The following is a 24,819-nucleotide window of genomic DNA, read 5'->3' on the forward strand; positions in this document are numbered from 1 at the left end:
ATACCTGAAGATGTGGAAGCAGCTTTGGAACTGGGTAACAGAGAGGGTTTGGAAGAGTCTGAAGGGCTCACAAGAAGTCAGGGATACAAAGAAAAGTTTGGAACTTTGGATGGTGGGTACTGGTCACAGTGAGCTGAGATTGTGCCATTGCACTCCGTGACAAGAGCGAAATTCTGTCTCAAAAAAAGGAAAAAGAAATTTTGTAAAGAAATGCATAGTTTGGCAGTTCTTTTTTAATATGAAGCTGGATTTAGTGTGAAGCCAAATTTCACATCCGTGCTTGCATTGCTTCACACTATGTTTACTGTTTTGCATGGATAGTGCTGGCACTGGAGTACTTCTTGGCCATGTGCCTAGAGTGAATTTCTTGATTTTGCAGGATCTTTGGTGATACTGGTGGACTTAAGGATATTGAATTGTGTATTAGGAATAAAATATTCATTATGTCAAGTTTTGGGGGGATCTGGGTAACACTGTAGCCTCCAGGGTAGATTGAGTAGGAAAAATTTAGGGTTGGTTTCCTGTTTATTTGTTTTTGTTTCTAATTTTCATTCGTTTGCTGTTTATTCTCCTCTGGGCCTTGCTTGTATATGCATATATATATATATACATATATATATCTTTTCTTGGCCTTTTGGCTAAGATCAAGTGTGTATTCACATATATAAAGCCTTTTTTTTTTTTTTAGTTTCTATTGGAAGGCTTTTATTTGGTTTTGTGAATACTTTGCTTCCCATGCGTTTCTAGCAGGTCATCATTTGTTCAGGCCCCCAGGAATTGATGGAGCACACCAGCTTGTCTTGCTCTGTCCCCTAGGCTGGAATGCAGTGGCGCAATCTCCGTTCACTGCAAGCTCCGCCTCCCGGGTTCACCCCATTCTCCTGCCTCAGCCTCCCGAGTAGCTGGGACTACAGGCGCCCGCCACCACGCCTGGCTAATTTTTTTTTTTTTTTTTTTTTTTAGTAGAGACGGGGTTTTACCGTGTTAGCCAGGATGTGCTTGATCTCCTGACCTTGTGATCTGCCCATCACGCCCGGCATGCATTCCTCTTAAAACAGGGAACAAGTCAAGGATGTTTAATGTTATCACTTTTATTTAACAGACTACTGGAAGTCTGCACAATAAGGAAGAAAAAGAAAAAGAAGTCAGCTTAGAAAGAAAAAAAAAAAAACTCCCTATTTGCAGATGAAATTATTATCTATGTAAAAAATTCCAAGGAATCTATACAAAACCCCCCTAAAATTAGTAAGGAAGTTCAGCAAGATGGCAGGTTACAAGATCCGCACACGAAACCAGTTATTCAGAATGCAGCACAGAGGGACAAAAAGATGGAAAATATAGACGGTAGGTTAAAAATAAAGGTTTCTTGGGCCGGGCGCGGTGGCTGAAGCCTGTAATCCCAGCACTTTGGGAGGCCAAGACGAGCAGATCATGAGGTCAGGAGATCGAGACTATCCTGGCTAACACGGTGAAACCCTGTCTCTACTAAAAAATACAAAAAACTAGCCGGGCGAGGTGGCGGGCGCCTGTAGTCCCAGCTACTGGGGAGGCTGAGGCAGGAGAATGGCGTAAACCCGGGAGGCGGAGCTTGCAGTGAGCTGAGATCCGGCCACTGCACTCCAGTCTGGGCGACAGAGCGAGACTCCGTCTCAAAAAAAATAAAATAAAGGTTTCTTATGTTCGAGTTTCAGAAGGAGAGAACATATAAGACAGATATCTGAAGAAAAATGACTGCGATTTCCCAAAACTGGTGGAAGATACCAACCCACAGATTATAGAAATCCAAAGACTTCCAAGCAAGAAACAAAACAAAAAGAAAAAATATCCCACTTAGACTTATGATAGCGAAATTGCAGAACAGTGAAAGATGGAGAGCTGAGGAGGGAGAAATCAACAGGGGCCAAGTGAAAACAACGTTTACACCTTGGACTTAACGATAAAAGCGAATTCGTACTTGCACAGTCATTGGCACCTGCCAAACCCCTTACACACATTAGCTGATTTACTCCTCACAGCAACTGTATTAAGTAGATTCTATTACTGCTTTCATTTTACAGATGAGGGAGTTGAGATCTGGTTATTTACCCAAAAGGGCACACTTTATCGATGTAGCGATAGGATTTTGAACAAGGTAGTTCTCGCTCCAGTTTTGTGCCCTTAACCACTACACATACTTGTTTCTCCAAAGGGCAATGGGAAAATGGGAAGCCACTGAAAGGCTTTAAACAGGGGAGTGATAACATTTGTTTCTGGAAGATCCCGGCACCACTGTGGACAGTGGATTAAATGGGGCTAAAGGTGGAAATAAAGAAGCTGTTGGAACAATGTAGCCCCAAACAGGGAGGGCCTGAATGAACTAGGATAGGAAGGTGGCAAAAGGCGCAGGCACAAGCAAATGGATTCGCGAGCTCTTCCGGAGTCGAATCCACAGGGCTTGACCTGGGATCGCGTTTTACTCTGGGTGCAGAGTGAGGAAAACAGGGTTTCTGACGCAGGCAATTCGGGGGATAGTGAAAGTCATTCACTGAAGTGGACTGAGGCGGGACGCACAGGAGACTCGGAGGCCTGAGGACGAACTAGGCTTTGGACACGGTCGATTTGTGGCGTCTAAAGCCGGCGGCCAGCCGAGGGGCAGGAAACGGCATAAAGGGCAGAGCATCTCCGGAGCTCTCCCAGAAGGATCTTCCAGAGTCCCGGCCGCAGAGTGGCCCTGCGCTGCGCTGCACGCGCCTCCGGAGGCCGCGCGCGCAGGCGCAGTGTGGGGTGCGCCCCCTGGCGGCGCAGGGACCGCCCCCAACCTCGCGCCGCCGCCGCCCGCCTCAGCCCAACATGGCGATGCACAACAAGGCGGCGCCGCCGCAGATCCCGGACACCCGGCGGGAGCTGGCGGAGCTCGTGAAGCGGAAGCAGGAGCTGGCGGTGAGGGGCTAGGACCGGGGTTGCCCGGCATGGGGCTCCGCGCCCGCCCCAAGCCCGGCCGCGCCAGGCCGTTCGTTACTCCGGGGGCGCGGCGCGGCGGGCTGGGTGCTCGGCGGCCTGAGGCCGGGTGCGCATTCTGCGGCCCGCCGGCGGTTCAGCTTCCCGGCTGTGCGAATCCGGAGCTGGGAGGGACCTGGGAGTGCGGGAGGGGGAGGGGGAGGGGCAGCGGCAGCCGCAGGAGGGGGCGTGGAGGGAGGACGGTGCCTGGGCCCGGGACTCGGGGAGAGGGCGCTAGGAAGGGCGAGCGTCCATGAGCCGCGGGGGTGGGCGAGGCGGGCGAGTCTGTGATCTTTGCGGGGTGGGGGTGGGGAAGGAGGCTAGTGTGGGAGGGGGATCGAGTCACCCGGTCTGGACTTTGGAGGATGGTGGGGAGCGTGTTCTTTTTGGTACTAGGAGTAGATCCGTTGAATGGAGGCTTTTGATAGACAGGGTTGTGATGTGTTTGGGAATCTCTAGAAGGTGACAGGCGAGGGAGAAGAACACATTCTGGAGAATTCGGAATTGTGACAGACACCCAAGGCCCAATGCACCCTGGTGGCTAAGCTCTTCCTGCCCCCGCGTCTCGGCTTGGGCACCCAGGAGGCCCTTCTCACCTGAAGCTGCCCTTCCAGGTTTCCATAGCAACTGGCAACCCGGTGCCGGCGGCCTCTTTGAGCCTGCGGGGAGGGGAGCGAGTTGACGCTGAAAGGCTGCTCACCCTTCCCTCTCCTGGTAGCGATACCTTTTGTGCGTGGGAGTGGACATCGCCCAAGTTCTGCGTTAGCCTGGGTTCTTGACTCCTGGTTTCCGTGAATCCTCTAAAGTATATGCAAAATTTCACGTGTGTGTGTATTTTTCTGGGGACATGCTTTACACATTCAGGGGTCCATCACACCCAAAGGTCTAGACTGTCTTAGTCCTAAATGGCTGCTCCTTCCCCATATCATCCATCTCTCCACAGGGTAATTTAGTGTGGACAAGCTTGCGTTTACAAATCTAATATCAGGGTTTCATTTTGGTCAGACTTAAGTGTTTGCATTTAAAAGGCATTATTCATGTCCTTGTGTTTCATCTCTCAGGAAACGCTGGCAAACTTGGAGCGACAGATCTATGCTTTTGAGGGAAGCTACCTGGAAGACACTCAGATGTATGGCAATATTATTCGTGGCTGGGATCGGTATCTGACCAACCAAAAGTGAGTGTCGAAAGCCTGTAATGTTCCTATTGTGTTCCTATTGTGTGTGTTTGTAGGACTGTATGCTCTTTTTTTTTTGAGACGGAGTCTCGCTCTGTCACCCAGGCTGGAGTGCTGTGGCTGGATCTCAGCTCACTGCAAGCTCCGCCTCCCGGGTTCACGCAGTTCTCCTGCCTCAGCCTCCCCAGTAGCTGGGACTACAGGCGCCGCCACCTCGCCCGGCTAGTTTTTTGTAGTTTTGAGTAGAGATGGGGTTTCACCGTGTTAGCCAGGATGGTCTTGATCTCCTGACCTCGTGATCCGCCCGTCTCGGCCTCCCAAAGTGCTGGGATTACAGGCTTGAGCCACCGCGCCCGGCCTAGGACTGTATGCTCTTAGTAGCAAGTTTGCTAGAGGCAATAGTAAGGTGGTGGTGTGGTCTGGACTTGAACTCTTGGACTCTGGCTCAGGCACTGCCTCACTGAATAATCTTAGACAAAGCTCACATCTGTAAAATAGCAAAAGTTGGGCCTATGGCACAGGGTTGTGTGAGGCTTAAATACAGCATATGACAATATCTTTACACAACATCACTCTATTAAATTTTTTACACATTTTAATCAGTCATGAGTTCTACCCTCACAGTATTTTTCTTTTCTTTTTTTCTTTTTCCTCCTGAGTAGCTGGGATTACAGGCGCATGCCACCATGCCTGGCTAATTTTTTTATTTTTAGTAGAGACGAGGCTTCTCCATGTTGGCCCAGCTGGTCTTGAACTCCTGACCTCAGGTGATCTGCCTTGGCCTCCCAAAGTGCTGGGATTATAGGTGTGAGCCACCATGCCTGGCCACTTTTCTTTTTTCTAAGAGACAGGGTCTCATGCTGTTGTCCAGGCTGGAGTGCAGTAGCACCATCTTGTTCACTGCATCCTCAAACTCCCGGGCTGAAATGATCCTCCCACCTCAGCCTCCCAATTAGCTGAGACTACAGGCACACAATACTGCACCTGACTAATTAAAAACATTTTTTTTTTTTTTGTAGAAGTGGGGTCTCACTTTGTTGCCCAGGCAGGCCTGGAACTCCTGGTTTCAAGCAGTCCTCCTGCCTCAGGTTCTCAAAGTGTTGGAATTAAAGGGGTGAGCCACCACGCCCAACTGACCCTCACAATTTTTGCCATACCTGTGTGCCAGCTGTACCACTGCTTGCTTAGTAATATTTTTAAAAAATTTGTAAACTTTTGGATTATCTTCAAGTTATAGAAAAATGGGAAGAAAGTATATGAACACTTGATACCGTCCTACCTATATTCAGATTGTTAATGTGTTGTGACAATTGCTTTCTCTTACTCTCTATAATATATATTAATATAAACACACACCTATATTTACATTTCATGTTTTTAAATTGTGAAATAATTATAGATTCATAGGGAGTTGGCAGAATGGTCTCTTGTACTCTTCATCTGGTTTTCCCCAATAGGTGTGTTTTATGTAACTCTAATACAGTATCAAAGCCAGGAAATTGACATTGGTACAATGTATATCTATAGTTCTATGTCACTTTATCTTGTGTGTAGACTCGTGTGACCACAATCAAGTTACTTCATGAACTATTCCATTACCACAAAGATCTTCCTCATGCCACTCCTTTGTAGTTATATCTCCCTATCCCCCTACCTTTTTTTCCTACTTAACGGTTTGAAAGTTAGATGCAGATATACTGACACTTTGCACCTAAATGTGTCAGTAATTACCTCCCGAGTATAAGGACATTTCTCCTACCTAACCAGTTATTATACCTAGAAAATCAGTACTACATTATAGTATATAATATATAGTCTTTATTAAAATTTCCTCAGTTGTCCCCAAAAGTTCTTTGGTGATTTGTTTTGATCCAGGATTCAGTAAGCATTCATGCATTGCATTTGGCTGTTATGTCTTAAGATTGAAGAGAATCACCCTTTTCGTGGTGGTTGTGGTGATATTCATGACATTGCCTTGTAGAATATTGCAGTTTCCTGAAATTTTTTGAGGGCAAAACTCATGACTAATTAAAAGGATCCTGAAAGATCCTTTTTTGCAAAAATGTTACATAGGCAATGGTGTATCTTTTGTTATCTATCTCTCGTTTATCCGGAGGCACATAATGTCACATTGACTTATTATTTGGTGCTGTTAAGTTTGACCATATGATTTATCTGCTATAAAAGTTCATTTTTTCCCATTGTGATTAACAAGTAATTTTGGATGTTATGCTTTGAGACGTTATGAAAATACTGCTCCCTCTAAATTTGTATTCAGTATTTTGTTTAGTATACACCGTTGATTCTTATCTGAATCCATTAGTACACTGGAAGTTGTAAAATGGTGATTCTCTAATTTTATTATTCCCTTTATTACTGGCATTCTGAGAAAGAGTCTTCCTTTTTTGACTTCTCTTTCTTTCATTCTCCCACATTTGTCCCAATTGTGGTCAGAGGGATCCTCCTCAAGCTGGCTTGTTTGCCGTTTCGACATGACCCTATTATTTTTGGAACACTCCATTGCTTTCTGGCCTAAAAGATGTCCCATACTTACCTTGTGCATTTTTTGTCCCAGACCTGGTATCGTGCATTTTTTGTCCCAGACCTGGTATCAGCCATTCCTCTAAGGAACCCTGGTTCTTTCTTTAAATTTGAGAATTAAGTTTATTTAAGAGATGCTTCATATCACTAATCTGTTCTCGACTTTTAAAATAATAAGCATTAAAATAAATACATATTGGCCGGGCACAGTGGCTCACGCCTGTAATCCCAGCACTTTGGGAGGCTGAGGCGGGTGGATCACCTGAGGTTGGGAGTTCAAGACCAGCCTGACCAACATGGAGAAACTCTGTCTCTACTAAAAATACAAAATTAGCCAGGCGTGGTGGTGCATGCCTGTAATCCCAGCTACTCGGGAGGCTGAGGCAGGAGAATCGCTTGAACCCGGGTGGCGGAGGTTGCAGTGAGCCGAGCTTGCATCATTACAGTCCAGCCTGGGCAACAAGAGCGAAACTCTGTCTCAAAAAAATATATAAATAAATAAATAAGGTAAAATAGATACATTTTAAAATGAAAATGTGGCCAGGCACAGTGGCTCACACCTGTAATCCCAGCACTTTGGAAGACCAAGGTGGGTGTATCACTTGAGGTCTGGAGTTTGAGACCAGCCTGGCCAACATGGTGAAACCCTGTCTCTACTAAAAATACAAAAATTAGGCATGGTGGGGTACACCTGTAGTCCCAGTTACTTCAGAGGCTGAGGCAGGAGAATCACTTGAACCCAGAAGGTGGAGATTGCAGTGACCCAGGATCGCGCCACTGCACTCCAGTCTGGGAGACAGAGTGAGACGCTCTCAAAAAAAAAAAAAAAAAAAAAGGCTAGGGGCGGTGGCTTACACCTGTAATCCCAGCACTTTGGTAGGCTGAGGTGGGCAGATCATGAGGTCAGGAGTTCAAGACCAGCCTGGCCAACTTGGTGAAATCCCGTCTCTACTAAAGATACAAAAGAAAAAATTAGCTGGATGTAGTGGTGTGTGCCTGTAATCCCAGACTACTCTGGAGGCTGAGGCAGGAGAATTGCTTGAACCTGGGAGTCAGAGGCTGTGGTGAGCCGAGATTGCCCATTGTACTGCAGCCTGGGTGACAAGGTGAGACTCCATCTCAAAAAAAAAAAAAAAAAAAAAAAAATAGACTGGGCGTGGTGGTTCATGCCTGTAATCCCAGCATTTTAGGAGGCCGATGTGGGTGAATCACCTGAAGTCAGGAGCTCGAGACCAGCCTGGCCAATGTGGCAAAACCCTGTCTCTACTGAAAATACAAAAACTTGCCAGGCATGGTGGCGGGCATCTGTAATCCTGGCTACTTGGGAGGCTGAGGCAGGAGAATCGCTTCAACCCGGGAGACAGAGGTTGCAATGAGCTGGGATTCTGCCATTGCATTCCAGTGTGGGTAACAGCGCAAGACTCCGTCTCAATAAATAAATAAATTAATTAATTTAAAAAACATGTGAAGCAGCTAAATCTCATGTCCCACAGTGGGCCATATACCATGTATTGGAAAACATTGCTTTCTATGTTCAGCATAAAGGTCGTTTGGGCCAATCTAAGTGATATGGAGGCTTTCTGTAGTGAACATGAGTCCTAGGGCATCCCCAGCTTGAGCCATAGACATAGCTTGGTGCTCATGATGAATTTCTTCTGTGTGTTTTAGAAACTCCAATAGCAAAAATGATCGAAGGAACCGGAAGTTTAAGGAAGCTGAGCGGCTCTTCAGTAAATCCTCAGTTACCTCAGCAGCTGTAAGTAGTGGTGGTGGGGGAATCTTTCTTTGGCCTGTTGTTGGGGAATGTGTTTTCTCTTTCCCTTCCTCTGGGAGTGTTCTTCTGAGGTCTGTGGTCACTTTTCTAGTAACTGGTGGCTTTTCTTTCAGGCAGTAAGTGCATTGGCAGGAGTTCAAGACCAGCTCATTGAAAAGAGTAAGTTTATGTTTTTATGTTTCTCATCAGTTTATTTTTAAGCTACCATCGCCCTTATATTTAATTCATCCAATTATATATCTGAGAACTGCATTTCTTATGCTCTTCCCTCTTCCCCCTAGAAGTTTAAAAACTTTTAGGGTATCCTTAATCATGTTTTTCTCCTCTCCCCAACCCAGACAAGGTCTCACTCTATAGCGCAAGCTGGAGTACAGTGGCATGATCATAGTTCACTGCAACCTCAAACTCCTAGGCTCAAGCAATCCTCCTGCCTCGGCCTCCCAAGTAGCTAGGACCACAGGCATCCGCCACCACACCTGGCTAATTTTTAAATTTTTTAAAGAGATAGGATCTCATTATGTTGTCCAGGCTAGTCTATAATTCCTGGCATCAAATAATCCTCCCACTTCAGCCTCCCAAAATGGAATACAGGCATGAGCCACCATGTGTGAGCAATCATATTTTTTGCTTTTGAGGAAGAAGTTACTTTTCTTGCCTCTTCTGTCGCATGAAGATTGGCTTTAGCATCTCAAAGGGGCAAAGATATATTTTCATTCCTGATAAATCTTATAAATTCCTAGGGAATTAAAGTTAAAACAATAACTTTTATGGAAAATTTCAAATATGTCTTACAAATCTCCATGTACTCAATTTAATAATTCTTAGAAAATGTTCATCTTGGCCTGGTGCAGTGGCTCACACCTGTAATCCCAGCACTTTGGAATGGAGAGGTGGGAGGATTGCTTGAGCCCACAAGTTCAAGACCAGCCTAGTCAACAAAGCAAGACTCTGTCTCTACAAAAAATTAAAAAACTAGCCAGGCTTGGTGGCATGTGCCTGTAGTCCCAGCTATTAGAGAGGCTGAGGTAAGAGGATTGCTTTAGCCCAGGAAGTTGAGGCTGCAGTGAGCCATGATCATGTCACTGCTCTAGCCTGGGTGACAAAGTGAGATCATGTCAAAAAATAAATAAATTAATTACATAAATGCTCATCCCATAAATAGAATGTACCTATATGTTCTTAAATATAAAATGGAAAATAGTGCTATTTACTTTGTAAACGAATTATATCTTATTTTTTATACATAAACCATACAGTCTAATTTCCAGTGATGGGTTATAGATTTGTGCATTTATCTTTCTGAGTCAGACTCAGTGTAACTGTTCTGGATGTTCTGTCTCTGTATTTCATCACCTTGAAATACGACCTGTTCTCGGTATTACTGTGTACTTCTTTCAGAGGGTATATCTCGTTGTTGGATCTAGTTCTTTTTGCATTGGTGCAATGATATGAGGAAAAGGGATTTTAGTAGTTTGGGAATTAGAATTATTTAATTATTACCTCTATGTACAGATTTCTAAATTTGTTGCTATGCCCTTAACCTCTTTCCTGGCTTTACTCTTGCATTTCCTTTTTTTTTTGAAACAGAGTCTCGCTCTGTTGCCCAGGCTGGAGTGCAGTGGCACGAGTGGCATGATCTTGACTCACTGCAACCTCCGCTTCCTGGGAGGTTCCCGAAGTGCTGGGATTACAGGTGTGAGCCACTCTGCCTGGCCTGAATCCTGCATTTCCTTCTAGACATTTCCACTCATATTCACTCAAACATTTGATCTAAAACAGAATTGTTCTATTTCCTTCAGAATTTGTCTTCACAGATTTTTTGTGATAATACTCTGTAGACATCTTTGACTCCTTTCTGCCAGCCTTATCAATTATACCATATTTTTCTTTTACTGTGACTCTCTACTAAATCTTACTTCTTTTTAATTAATGCCACCCTAGAATGTAGAGCTATATTACATTTTTTGTAGAGGAACAAAACTGGTTAAGGGACACCCTGGACCTCACTCCTGTGAGTTGAGATGGAATGATATCTTAGTTTTCTTTCTTTTTTTTTTTTTGGAGACAGAGTTTTGCTCTTGTCACCCACGCTGGAGTGCAATGATGTGATCTTGGCTCACTGCCACCTCCACCTCCCAGGTTCAAGCAATTCTCCTGCCTCAGCCTCCTGAATAGCTGGGATTACAGGTGTGCATCACCATGCCCATCTAATTTTTGTATTATTAGTAGAGATGTGGTCTCACCATGTTGACCAGGCTGATCTTGAACTCCTGACCTCAGGTGATCCACCTGCCTTGGCCTCCCAAAGTGCTGGGATTACAGGCGTGAGCCACCAGGCCCGGCCCTGACTTAGTTTTCACAAGAGCCTGTAATCCTGCCCTGGCTTAGCTGATCATTCAGTATATGGCTGTTTACCTGTCTGCCTGCAAGAATAGCTGCACCCAGGTACTTGTCAGGAAATACTCAAAAGTTACTGCTTTCAGAAGCTTGACTAAGACAAACACTTATGTACTAAAGATTTTTGGCTGAGCGCAGTGGCTGGCTCATACCTTTGGGAAGCCGGTAGTCCCAGCTACTCAAGAGGCTGAGGTGGGAGGATTGCTTGAACCCAGGAGTTTGAGGCTATAGTGAGCCATGACACTCCAGTCTGAGTGACAGAGCAAGACCTTGTCAAAACAAAACAAAACAAAAACCTAAAAAAGCTGGCGAGATGGCTCACACTTACAATCCCAGCACTTTGGGAGGCCGAGGTGAGAGGATCTCTTGAGCTCAGGAGTTCAAGATCAAACTAGAGAACATAGTGAGACCCTATCTCTACCAAAAACAAAACAAAACAAAATTAGCTGGATGTGATGTCACACACCTGTAGTCTCAATGACTCAGGAAGCTGAGGGAGAAGGATCACTTGAACCCAGGAGGTCAAGGCTGCAGTGACTGTGCCACTGCACTGCACTCTAGCCTGGGTGACAGTAAGAACCTATCTCAAAAAAATAAAAATTAAAAAAAAAAAAGTTCAATTTATGTATTTTTCTTTTGTTACATTTGCTTTTGTGGTCATATCTGAGAAACCATTGCCTAACCCAGTGGCATCTAAAATTTTTTTTTTTTTTTGAGGTGGAGTCTTGCTCTATTGCCCAGGCTGGAGTGCAGTGGCGTGATCTCAGCTCACCACAACCTCCACCTCCTGGGTTCAAGCGATTCTCTTGCCTCAGCCTCTCAAATAACTGGGATGACAGGCGTGTGCCACCATGCCCAGCTAATTTTTGTTCTCTCCTATTTTTAGGAGAGAAGAGGTTTCACTATGTTGGCCAGGCTGGTCTGGAACTCCTGACCTTGTGATCCTCCCGCCTCGGCCTCCCAAAGTGCTACGATTACAGGCTTGAGCCACTGCGCCCGTCCTGGCATCTGAGATTTTTAGTTTTAGCCCTTAATTTGTGTCTGTGATCCATTTTGAGTTAATTTTTTTGTATGGTGTGAGATGGGGGTACAACTTTATTCTTTTGCATATGAATATCTGGTTGTTCCAGCACCATTTGTTGAAAAGACTTTTCTTTCTTCATTGAATCGTCTTGTCATCCTTGTTGAAAATCAGTTGACTGTAAATATAAGGGTTCATCCTGGGACTCTGAATTCTAGTCCCTTGATTTATATGTTTATGCCAGTACCACACAGTGTTGATTACTGCAGCTTTGTGTAGCATGTTGTTTTTTTAGTGTGAAATCAGTTTTCTTGAACATCAGAAGGGCAGAATTGGTCAGTATGCTTTTTGTATAATAGCTTCATAGCTCTAGGCAGGGATGTCCAGTCTTTTGGTTTCTCTGGGCCACATTGGAAGAATTGTCTAGGGCCACACATAAAATATACTGACATTTACTATAGCTGATGAGCTAAAAACAAAAAATCACAAAAAAATCTCATAATGTTTTAAGAAAGTTTACAAATTTGTGTTGGGCCACATTCAAAGCTGTCCTGGGCTGCATGTGGCCCATGGTCCTTGGTGGGACAAGCTTGCTCTAGAGTTTCCTTTTCTGTTGTTTTCCTAAAATGTGTTCAAAAATAGGGTTTCATGATTTCTGAGATTTGGCTATTTCTCTCTCCTGCTTTTCTGGAACTGTTTCCTTTACTTCTTGTACCCATATGCTACTCAATTTAAAATCTCTTCCTAGCAGATTATAATGTAAAGACCATAGGAAGAAGAAAACTGGGCCAGATGTGGTGGCTCACACCTATAATCCCAGAACTTTGGGAGCCTGAGGCGGGCAGATCACTTGAAGTCAGGAGTTTGAGACCAGTCTGGACAACATGGCAAAACCCCGTCTTTGCTAAAAAGACAAAAATGAGCCAGGCATGGTGGTGGTTTCCTGTAATCCCAGCTACTCGGAAGGCTGAGGCAGGGGAACCATTTGAACTGGGAAGGTGGAGATGGCAGTGAGCTGAGATCGCGCCACTGCACTCCAGCCTGGGTGCAACACAGCGAGACTCTGTCTCAAAAAAAAGAAAACTGGTCCCTTGGTTCTGCTACCACATGACCTTTTTTGGCAAGTTTTAGAAATTGATAATGTGTGTGTATATATGTGTGTATATATATGTGTGTGTGTGTATGTGTGTGTATATATATACACTTTTTTTGTTGTTTTTTGTTTTTTGAGACGGAGTCTTGCTTTTGTTGCCCATGCTGGAGTGCAATGGCACCATCTCGGCTCACTGCAACCTCCACCTCCCGGGTTCAAGTGATTCTCCTGTCTCAGTCTCCCGAGTAGCTGGGATTATAGGTGCCCACCACCACGCCTGGCTAATTTTTTGTATTTTTAGTAGAGGTGGGGTTTCACCATGTTGGCCAGGCTGGTCTTGAACTCTTGACCTCAGGTGATCCAGCTGCCTCGGTCTTCCAGAGTGCTGGGATTACAGACATGAGCCACTGTGCTCGGCCAGGTAATGTATATATTTAGGATCCTTCAACAGTTGAGTAAAGTGAAAGTCTTCCCTCACTCATCCTCACCTATTAAGAGTTTAAAGAAATTCCTTTCAGGAAAAACAAGTATATATATAAATGAAATACAAATATAACTGTATTAGTCTGTTTTCACACTGCTCTAAAGAAATAGCTGAGACTGGGTAATATTATAAAGGAAAGATGTTTAATTGACCCACAGTTCTGCATGGCTAGGGAGGCCTCAGGAAACTTACCATCATGGTGGAAGGTGAAGGGGAAGCAAGCACCTTCTTCACGAGGCAGTAGGAGAGAGAACGCACATGAAGGAGGGGCTTCTAAACATTTTTAAAACCATCAGTTCTTGTGAGAACTCCCTCACTATCACAGGAATAGCATGGGGAAAACCAACCTGTGATCCAGTCACCTCCCACCAGGTCTCTCCCTCAACATGTGGGGATTAGAATTTGAGATGAGATTTAGGTGGGGACACAGAGCCAAACCATACCGAAAACTATATTCTTTTTTTTTTTTTTTTTTTGAGATGGAGTCTTGCTCTGTTGCCCAGAGCAACATTGCAGTGGCACAATCTCAGCTCATGCAATCTCCACTTCCCGGGTTCAAGCAATTCTCCCTGCCTCAGCCTCCTGAATAGCTGGGACTACAGGTGCCTGCCACAACACCTGGTTAATTTTTGTGTTAGTAGAGATGGGGTTTTGCTATGCTGACCAGGCTGGTCTTGAACTCCTGACCTCAGGTGATCCACCCACCTTGGCCTCCCAAAGTGCTGGGATTACAGGCATGAGCCACTGCATGCAGCATTTTTATTTTTATTTTTTTTTTTAAGAGACAGAGTCTTGCTCTGTTGCCCAGGCTAGAGTGCATTGCAGTGGTAAGATCGTAGCTCACTGCAGGCTCAAACTCATGGGCACCTCAGCCTCCTGAATAGCTGAGACTACAGATATGTGCCACCATTTCTGGCTAATTTTTAATTTTTGTTTTTATAGAGATGAGGGTCTGGCTGTGTTATCCAAGCTGGTCTTGAACACTTGGCCTCAAGCCATCCTCCTGCTTCAGCCTCCCAGAGCACTGGGATTACAGGCATGAGATACTGTGCCTGATCTATAAATATATATATATTTATACAAGTTGTTATTGAGCTTGCTTTTATTTATTTAATATAATCTATAGTGATGTTTTAAAATTGAGAACATGTGTCAGCTGAATATTACTGCATTTTAAAATATTCTTGGCAGAGTGCGTGGCTCATGCCTGTAATCTCAGCAGTTTGGGAGGTTGAAGCAGGAGGATTGCTTGAGCCCAGGAGTTCGAGACCAGCCTGGGCAACATAGTGAGACCTCATCTTAAAACAAATAAAATTATCCAAGTGTGGTGGCATGTGCCGGTAGTTCCAGCTACTGGGGAGGCTGAAATGGGAGGATAATTTGAACCCAGCAGTTTGAGGTTGCCATGAGCTGTGATCACACCAGTTCATACCAGTGCACTCTAGCCTGGGTGACAGACAGAGTGAGACCTTGTCTCAAAATACAATAAAATAAAATAAAACTTACCAGGGCTGGGTGTAGTGGCTCATGCCTGTAATCTCAGCACTTTGGAAGGCAGATCTCTTGAGCCCAGGAGTGCAAGACCAGCCTGGGCAACATGGTGAAACCCCATGTCTGCAAAAAATATAAAAATTAGCTGGGCTTATGCTTATGGGCACCTGCAGTCCCAGCTACGTGGGAGGCTGAGGTGTAAAGATCACCTGAGCCCAGGAAGTAAAGGCTACTGTGAATGGAGATTCTGCCACTGCACTGCAGCCTAGGTGACAGAGTGAGACCCTATCTCAAAAAAAAAAAAAAAAAAAAGACTTATCAGGTTCAAGTTCAACAGAGCTTAAAGGTTAAACAAACAAAAAACAAAATGGAAAACTTAGAGTAATTCAGGAATGGGCTGTCTTCTGTCTCTTTGGCCTTTTTTTTTTTTTTTGATAAAAAGACAGGATCCCCGTATGGTTTGGGGAAGAAACCAGGGCCAGCTATAGGCACTTTTTCCAAGATCATCCCTCACTCCCCGGGAGTCCTATCTGATGCTTTATGTATAATTATTAATCCCATTAGTGTATTCTGTGGTTAAATAACCTTTATGCAGTGAGGTTATCCTGGTTCTATGTTCCTGTCTCCCAACTGCCCTTAGAGCTGTTGTCTCTGGTTACGTTGTTTCAGATTACATGCTTTTTCAGGACCTCTGGTAACTTTGATCCTTTGTGTGTATCTTCTCTGTCAACATTTATCTTCTCTGTCAATTAGAGGATGGGGAATGGTTTTTTCCTATTAGTGTTCATGTTGATGGACAGATTGCCTGAGGAGTACTGATGATGCATTTGGAAACTTGTGTTTTATTTCCTCCAGGGGAGCCAGGAAGTGGGACGGAAAGTGACACTTCTCCAGACTTCCACAATCAGGAAAACGAGCCCAACCAGGAGGACCCTGAGGATCTGGATGGATCTGTGCAGGGAGTGAAACCTCAGAAGGCTGCTTCCTCTACTTCCTCAGGGAGTCACCACAGCAGCCATAAAAAGCGAAAGAATAAAAACCGGCACAGGTCAGTGGCAGGAATACCACCCCCCGCAGCTCCCATGACCATTGCTTTGAAGGGAATTGCCTAGAATAAAAACTTTTTAGGATTGTTGCAGACCCTTTCTGTTGCTGATGGCAAGAAAGTCCTTAGGTCCAAGTGAATGGGCTAATTTGCTCAAAGGGAGGAATTGGTGGGCATTAGAGTAATGCTCAAGGAAGACTCCCGGGCATCCTTCTCACTGTTTCTAGTGTAGAATAGTTTTATTCCATAAAAACCTTGTTTCATATGGTGAATATGGAATAATTTTAGAAGAGAAAAAGAAGTAAAAATGGAATCTGTGTAATAGTATTTGAAAAATGCCACTAGTACTTTTTGGGAAGCTGTAAGGTGGGCTAAAGTCTTCTGCTGGTAATCCTGATCTTTGCCTACTCTTGTTTCTTTGTGGATGAAGAGAACTGATTTGACATGCCTTTTTTTCTCTTTAAATACAAGTTTTTTTTTTTTGTTGTTGCTTGTGATTTTTCTGTTTCTGTATTTCTCAGCAATATGCTGACTTCAGATACTGGAGGAACAGTATAAAGCCTGTAAAATATGAGAGTGTCTTCATAGGTAACGTGTAACATTGGTGCACCGTGTTTTTTTTTGCAGTACATAATGAGATAGGAACGATGTCAGTGGACAGAGAGGCCAGGTATCACCCAGAGAGGGTTTCAGCATTCACTCTGCCTGGGGTTTGTGTGATAATGCTGGGGTTTGTTAACTCAGATCATTGGAAATTATGCAGCTTGACCTAAAGAGTATAATGTACAGTTTCTAGAGTAAGGAGTTTTGCTGGCCTCAAGCCTTCCGGGAGTAATGGAGACCCTATACATACCTGTTTCCATGCCTCCTAGAAGTTTCAAAGCCAGGGCAAGATTCCTCAGTCTAGAAACTGTACCTTTGTTCTACTTCTCCTGGAAGACTGCATGCTGAGCAGGTGAAAGGGGGCAATGCAAGGAATGGGTGGCATTCCCTGTCCTCCAGTTTGCTTCTGGATTTGGTTTACAAATCTGTAGTGTATTCCTTCATGCACCCACGGTATTAAACTTATGAGTTTCATGGATGTGATAGTGCCTGGGGATAATGTAGAATTAACTCTACCTGATTTGAACCTCCTTGGTTGGCATCAGCTGGTTCTTCAGTTATTTTAAGAGTTTTTCTTGTTGATGGTAATGGTGTTTTCTAGACTGCAGAAATAGTATTTCCTTCAAATAATGACTGAGGACTGCTGCTTAACATTTTTCTGCAAACCAGAAGTCACCATCCTAATTGCATAACTGTAGTAAGAAATAGCAAAAATTGCATATCTATTTCTTTATATATTTTTGAAAGGCTATAGGTTATTTGACCAACTGTAATAAGACTGGTGCTAGCTTATCACGAATAACAGAGAAATACATTCTTAAAAATTGTTTTTAATTGTCAAGTTAATTAAATGTCATGCTCTGTATTGCTTTTATTAAATTTACTCCAGTGTCATTTATTGTTATTTTTATTTTTTTTGAGACAGAGTCTTGCTCTGTCACCCAGGCTAGAGTGCAGTGGCGTGATCTCAGCTCACTGCAACCTCCGCTTCCTGGGTTCAAATGATTCTCCTGCCTCAGCCTCCTGAGTAGTTGGGAATACAGGTGTGCACCACTGTGCCCAGCTAATTTTTGTATTTTTAGTAGAGACACATTTCACTGTGTTGGCGTGAACTCCTGGCCTCGGGTGATCCACCTGCCTTGGCCTCCCAAAGTGCTAGGATTACAGGCATGAGCCACTGTGCCTGGCCTAGTGTCATTTCAAAGTAGTGATTATTTTCTTATTTCATAGTGTCTAGAGTAGGGAGGAAACTCTTTGAAAGTTTCTGGTACTTTTTTCCATTACTGATCAATAGACTCTCTTAGATAGCTGTTTATTTCAGGTAGTTCTTCCTTCATTTCCATTAATGACATTATTAGCTGATGACTGATTAAAAGGAGTTAAAGAGGTGCTGAACTTCGCTTTCTTCTTGCAGGTTTCTAGCACATTTCCATAGGAGTAATACTTCTTCCTATCCTAGGAGGTATCTTCTTCCAGAAAAATAGTGGTAGTTGTAAAAATCTTTGATATTAGTTACTGCTTCGCAAATAGTGTTTTCTGTTTGGAAAGCAGAATCCTGCTTTTTATTGCTGTCCTTTTGTCTTCCCTCTGATTTAATATCTGGCTGATCTCCCTTGGCCGTAGGCACTCATCTGCCCCAAGAAAGGAGAGTGAAGCTGATTTGCTTCCTTTCTAGGGAAGCAAAATTCAGTGTGCCTGAATGGCACGTGAGTGGTCAGTTAAGGCTCTTGGACTCCTGCCATCTTTAGTCCGGAATTGTGTCTGCTCCAAGTCCCTTACCATGGCTGACTGATATTTCAGTAGGGCTGGCAGATTGGGGTGGGGACAGAGCATGGTGTCTATGTACATTGTTAAGTTTGTACCCAGTATAGTACATGTTTCTCCTCCAGTGTGCCATACCCCATATAGTGAGATGAGTCAATAATAAATTATTTCAGCAAATGTTTCAGTACTTACTGTGTGCCAGACACTATTTAGTGGTGAGCAAAGCAAAGTGGAAATAAATATGGCACTTAAGCAAAAGGAAATAACTTTTGAATTTGCCCTCTTACAGGAATATGAAATTCTTTTTTTCTTGAAACAAGGTCTTGCTGTATTGCCCAGGATGGAGTGTAAAGTGAAACTATTTTGTGAGAGATACTGACATTAAGCTTTCTTCCAGCTTTACTCTTGTAAACATTGTCTAGGAGGAGAATGTAGCCATTTGCATATTGTTTTAGGACCTAAATGTAGCCATTTGCATATTGTTTTAGTCTGGAAGGTGTTGGAGCCAGCGAAGCAGCAGGTGTCATGCTCCAGGTTAATGTTTGCTTTGGAGGCCTGCCCATACCATGGCCTGCTAGCGATGATGGCACAAAATGGTCTCCTGCTCTATACTGCTCCCTCCAGATCCCTGAGACTCAGGTGCTTGTGGATGGCAGCTTTCCCTTGTTTTAACAGGGGTGCTGCAGGCTGGGTGCATTGGCTCATGCCGGTAATCCCAACACTTTGGGGGGCCGAGGCAGATGGATCACCTGAGGTCAGGAGTTCAAGACCAGCTTGGCCAACATGACGAAACCCTGTCTTTACTAAAAATACAACAATTAGCTGGACTTGATGGCAGGCGCCTGTAATCCCAGCTACTAGGGAGGCTGAGGCAGCAGAATCACTTGAACCCAGAAGGTGGAGGTTACAGTGAGCCAAGGTTGCGCCCTTGCACTCCAGCCTGGGTGACAAGAGCAAAACTCTGTCTAAAAAAAAGGGGGTGCTGCAGACTTTTGTGTTTCTCAATTGTAGCCCTGATGTAGATAGTTAATTGCTATCACCTACTTAGGTGGCAGAACAATACTGTTCTTCATTTTCTGGAACAGGGTTCCACCACTCAAGTTTATTCATTCAACTTTGGGCTTGTAGGATGAACGCTGTAGAAAAGGAGCATGGTGTTCCCTGAACATGTTTAGAACATAGAACTTGAGGGAGGCTGAGGCAGGAGAATGGCATGAACCCAGGAGGCGGAGCTTGCAGTGAGCCGAGATTGCGTCACTGCACTCCAGCCTGGGTGACAGAGCAAGACTCCATCTCAAAAAACAATGACAACAACAACAAAAACAAACACACAAACCATATAACTTGAGTAAAAAGATGTAAAATGTTTTCCTTTTTCAAAGTTTAGACTCTGTTGTAGTTTTTATTTTAGTGAAAGTATATTATGCTGAGTTGTTAGTACTGTCTTCAAAGTGCCTTTCGTTATATAACTAAACCTTTCTTTCTCTGTTTCTCTAATGCCCTAATTATATTTTTCAATACAATTAAATATTTTAAAAGTTCTAACTCCGAATTTGGCAGCTAATAAAAGGGCTCCAGGTGTCTGTAGTTTTCTAATGAAATAACTTTTTCTTTCATAGTCTAGTCTTCTGATATGAAATCCATTGAAGGAAGGGAATCTCCTGACCACAAAATCTTTGGTGCTTTGATGTTTGAAACTTTGTTGCTTAAGATTCTTAAAGCTGATTTTGTTTCTACAATTCTTGCTAGGGTGGCTAATCGACTAATTTGTTCAATTAGTATATTAATTTCTATTGCTTTCTTCCTTTCAAATGCTGCCCCTCAGCCCGTCTGGCATGTTTGATTATGACTTTGAGTAAGTTTGATTTGAATTAGTATTTGTGCTGTGTTGTTTAGTGTGTAGACACCAGTATGCCTTTTTGAGACCTTTCTAACCCATAGTTTATCTGTTTAATTGTAGGTATGTATATTAGGTTAGGCTGGGAAGTTTTTTTTAAAAACAGAAAAACGTGATGGAGGTAACATTTTATTTAATAACTTAAGCAAAATTAAGTAAACTTCACTTTTATGCATTTTAATTTCTTTTAAAATAGATAACCTTTAACTCATATTTAAATTGATTTTCTGGCTTTGCTACATAAGGAGAATAATAACTTAAGATCTTGATATTTTGCTTTGGAAATATTTAAAAATTGAAATTCATTTAATTTATTTTGCGTTTCATGTCCAGAAATACAAACTCCTAGTCTCTTTCCTGTTGTTAATCACCATGTGTCTCAGTAATTTTCAGTGATACAGTTACAGAACTAACACATTAACATAGAGCATGCCCTCTTAATTCAACCTCTTTAACATGTAGTCCTGGAATTGTTTTAAAATTATATGGCTTTTGTAGCTGCTGTATACATTTCTTTTTAGAGTCATCTAAGTTTGCCTTAGGGCAAAAATGTGTGCTCATAATTTTTAATACTTGCTTGATAATATCTGGGTAAACAACTAAATATGACATAGTCTAATGAAGAATGTGGATTTTTCTTAACCAAATAGTCTTTGTTATAGCGTATGCCCTATGCAGTAGCTGATTGTGGGACCCATTTCCTGTAAATTAAAATGGAAATATCTTTTATCTTTTCTGTCACAGGATTGATCTGAAGTTAAACAAAAAACCACGAGCTGTAAGTATCAGCCAGACCACTTCAGAGAGGCTGGCAATTTTGTAGATGATTAGAAAAATGTATTTGTCTTCAGAGACTGAGTATTCCCAACCTGGAGTCATAACTCTTGATTTAAAGTCTGGGGTATCCATCTGGATATACTTCAACTTTTAGGTGTTACTTTTTTGTTTTGAGAGACAATTTCTTGCTCTGTCGCCTAGACTAGAGTGCAGTATCATCACCATCAAAGCTCACTGTGGCCTTGACCTCCTGTGCTTGGCCTCCTGAGTAGCTGGGAGTACAGGTCCATGCCACCTTGCCTGGCTAATTTTTGTACTTTTTGTAGATATGGGGTTTCGCCATGATGCCCAGTCTGGAACTCCTGGACTTAAGCAGTCCTCCTACCCCAGCCTCCCAAAGTGTTGGGATTACAGGTGTGAGCCAGCGTGCCTGGCCTATGGTTTTGTATTTTAAGGAGAGAAAGAGGTCACGTACTTTTTTTTTTTTTTTTTTGAGACAGAGTCTCGCTCTGTCGCTCAGGCTGGAGTGCAGTGGTGGAATCTTGGCTCACTGCAATCTCTGCCTCCCAGGTTCAAGTGATTCTCCTGCTTCAGTCTCCTGAGTAGCTGGGATTACAGGTGTATGCCACCATGCCCAGCTAATTTTTGTATTTCAGCAGAGATGAGATTTCACCATGTTGGCCATGCTGGTCTCGAACTCCTGACCTCGTGATCCGCCCACCTCAGCCTCCCGAAGTGCTGGGATTACATGTGTAAGCCACCGCACCTGGCCGGTCACATACATTTTTAATGATGAAAAATTCCCTTTAATTAAATAATAAATTGTTAATACTAGCTCTTTTTTTTTTTTTTTTTTTGGACTGGTGAGTTCAGATGCTCTAATAAGAGCAGAATTGATGTTTCAATCCTGACTCAGAAGGCAGACCATTTTCAGATGTGAAGTATTGTACATTGTATTTGGAGTACAATCTTTTTTTTTAGTTTTGTGTGTGTGTGTGTGTGTGTGTGTGTGTGTGTGTGTGTGTGTGACAGGGTCTGGCTCTGTCGCCCAAGCCAGAGTGCAATGGTGCGATCTCGGCTCACTGCATCCTCTGCCTCCCAGGCTCAAGCCATCCTCCTACCTCAGACTCCCAGGTAGCTGGGACCACAGGCATGAGCCACCACACCTGGCTGATTTTTATATTTTTTGTAGAGACATGGTCTTAATTTGTTACCCAGGCTGGTCTCGAGCTCCTGACCTCAAGTGATCTGCCCGCCTGGGCCTCACTAAGTCATGCTGGGATTACAGGCCTGAGCCACCACACCTGGCCTGAAATATAATCTTTTTTTTTTTTTTGGAGACAGAGTTTCACTCTTGTTGTCCAGTCTGTAGTGCGATGGCATGATCTTGGCTCACTGCAACCGCCGCCTTCCAGATTCAAGCGATTCCCCTGCCTCAGCCTCCTAAGGCAGGAATTATAGGCGCCCACCACCACGTCCCGCCAATATTTTGTGTTTTTAGTAGAGACGGGGTTTCACTATGCTGGCCAGGCTGATCTCGAACTCCTGACCTCGTGATCCGCCCACCTCGGCCTCCCAAAGTGTTGAGATGACAGGTGTGAGCCACCACGCCCAGCCTGAAATAGAATCTTCAGCTATGGAGCAATCCCCTGGCAGAGTTGTTAATGAGATATTTTTATCCCTTAGGGTCAAACAACTGTTCTGCTGAGAGTAAGTTGGGACTTTTGTTTTTCTCTCTTTAGGACTATTAGAAGACACATTAGTGCAGAAGCTTCCAGGCTGTAGAGCCCTGCTTCCCTTCTCTGACCTCACAAAGATAAACATCGTTCACCTGAGTTCGTGGCCATCCACCTCTGCTCTCCCAGACCCAGTGCCTGTGACTTTGAGTAGTTTGTTCTAAATGTGGTGACAAACAAGTCATTTCTGTAAGACATTGGATCTTACTTTATGTCATTTCTAGTAACAGAACTGCAGGAAGATCAAGACAATGTTATAATCCCAGCAAGTTGCTAACTGTGCGTTTCTCCCTTCTTAGAATGAATGTCTCCCCCCAAACTGGCTGGCACCAGCTTCATCTGTGATACCCATCAAGAAATGTTCTCTGGTTTTGTTTTATGCTGAAAGTAGAACACAAGTCACATTTCAGATGGAGGCTGTAAATATCTGGCATTTTCTTACATTGTTTTATGTGTTCTTGTTTTTTTCTTGTTGTTTTTATCTTATTTTCTTTGGGGTTTTTTTGTAATGCCTTTGTATAGCTCATACCTTCCTGCTGACATATCTGATCATCTTTTTCATGCAGTTGCCGATATTCATAACTGAAAATAATCTGGTTTATCGTAAGTGAAATGGGAAACTTGGCTCTGTTTTTTTGCAAGGAGAGGTAAAGAGTGTTTATTTAGTAATTACCTATCTTAAATCTTTCTGAGTTGGTAGCAGATTCATGTTCAAGGAGCAGGAAAAATGGAAAAACATAAGTTTAAATCAATTCTTTTTAAATAGCTATTTTTATTCTTTTGTATAAATAAAATTTCACAGGCTTCAAATTCTCATGCTTTACTTTTAAACTCAAGATTGTTTTTTCACTTATTTTATTTATTCATATCATGCCTTATGGAAATTTCTTTTTCTGTATTTTCTGTCTTTGCTGGTATTCACCTGATTAAATATTGCTCTAAAAATCACCATGGCATATGGAAAGTCTCAAAATTATACCAAAAGTGATAACTTATGTCATTCTTAAGTGGAGTGAAAGGATAGCAGCAGTGAGAGCCAGTGTTGCCTAGCAGGTCTCCCTTTCTTGGAGGGCTTGATGGGCCGAGGAATTTGCTAGTAATTGTTACCTGCCTCTAGTGCTGTGGTGAATTTGAGACAGGGTCTGGCTGCACATTGGAATCACCTGAGAAGCTTTAACATACTCATGCCTGGATCCCACCCCCAGAGACTAGGGTACAGCCTAGTTATTAGGAATTTCTTTAAAAGAGTTCCTGGGATTCTGATGAGAATCTGGGTTGAGAACCACTACATTAGAAGACTGAATGGTGTAATTTAAGTCCTATGTTATGAATTGGTCTGAGGGATAAGATTTGGGGTCTAACCTTTGCTTTGACTCTAGTTAGTCATAGTCCTTGACTTATGCCTATATCTTTGTAAGAAACAGTATTGTGATAATATTGGTAGGACCGAGTATGGATGGCATCTACTGTAAAACAAGTCTACCTTGTCAGATGTGCAAAAGCTTTCACTCTTGTGCTCAAATACACTTGTGTGTGTGTGTGTGTGTTTTGTTTTTTTTGTTTTTTAAACTCTGGCTATTTAGATATCTTTGGCTGTGTCTTTGGTAGCAGAACTCCAATGTCAGGATTTTTAAGGAAATAGTTTCTTATATTTAGATTATTCCTTTAAAAAAATCCTAGAAGCATTTTGTATTTTTTGTCTGTTGATCTCCTTTGCTGGAAGGGAGGGGTGGGATGTCTGCAGTTTCCTTCCTTTTGAGGAAAGCACACAGCAGATCTTAAAATATTTTTGACTCTTACAGGTTGAGATTGCTAGAGATGGAATAGTACTGCTCTATTGCGCCACTGCACTCCAGCAGCCTGGGCGACAGAGCGAGACTCCGTCTCAAAAAAAAAAGAATAGTACTGCTCTTAAAAAGATTATTTACGTATTTATGAAACTGCAGTGCGATGCCTGCAGTTTCCTTCCCTCTGAGGAAAGCACACAGCAGACCTTAAAATATTTTTGACTCTCATAGTTTGACATTGTTAGAGATAGAATAG

General features: G+C 43.2%; 1 protein-coding gene across 2 annotated transcripts; it reads left to right on the forward strand.

The window, feature by feature from the left end:
• The first annotated feature begins 2,760 nt into the window (after positions 1–2,760).
• On the forward strand, positions 2,761–23,724 carry MEAF6 (MYST/Esa1 associated factor 6). Of its 2 annotated transcripts, XM_023196455.2 has the most exons (7): positions 2,761–2,919; positions 4,038–4,153; positions 8,363–8,450; positions 8,582–8,627; positions 15,810–16,002; positions 21,008–21,041; positions 22,783–23,724. In XM_023196455.2, the coding sequence occupies exons 1-7, from the start codon at positions 2,830–2,832 to the stop codon at positions 22,789–22,791; spliced, it is 576 nt and encodes a 191-aa protein (XP_023052223.1). In that variant the 5' UTR covers positions 2,761–2,829; the 3' UTR covers positions 22,792–23,724. The 2 variants fall into 2 exon arrangements, with proteins under 2 accessions (XP_023052223.1, XP_023052224.1); XM_023196456.3 differs by lacking the exons at positions 21,008–21,041; positions 22,783–23,724 and adding an exon at positions 20,327–20,387.
• Positions 23,725–24,819: the final 1,095 nt, after the last annotated feature.

The sequence above is a fragment of the Piliocolobus tephrosceles genome, chromosome 1 (assembly GCF_002776525.5).
Source record: "Piliocolobus tephrosceles isolate RC106 chromosome 1, ASM277652v3, whole genome shotgun sequence".
NCBI classification, from domain to species: Eukaryota; Metazoa; Chordata; class Mammalia; order Primates; family Cercopithecidae; genus Piliocolobus; species Piliocolobus tephrosceles.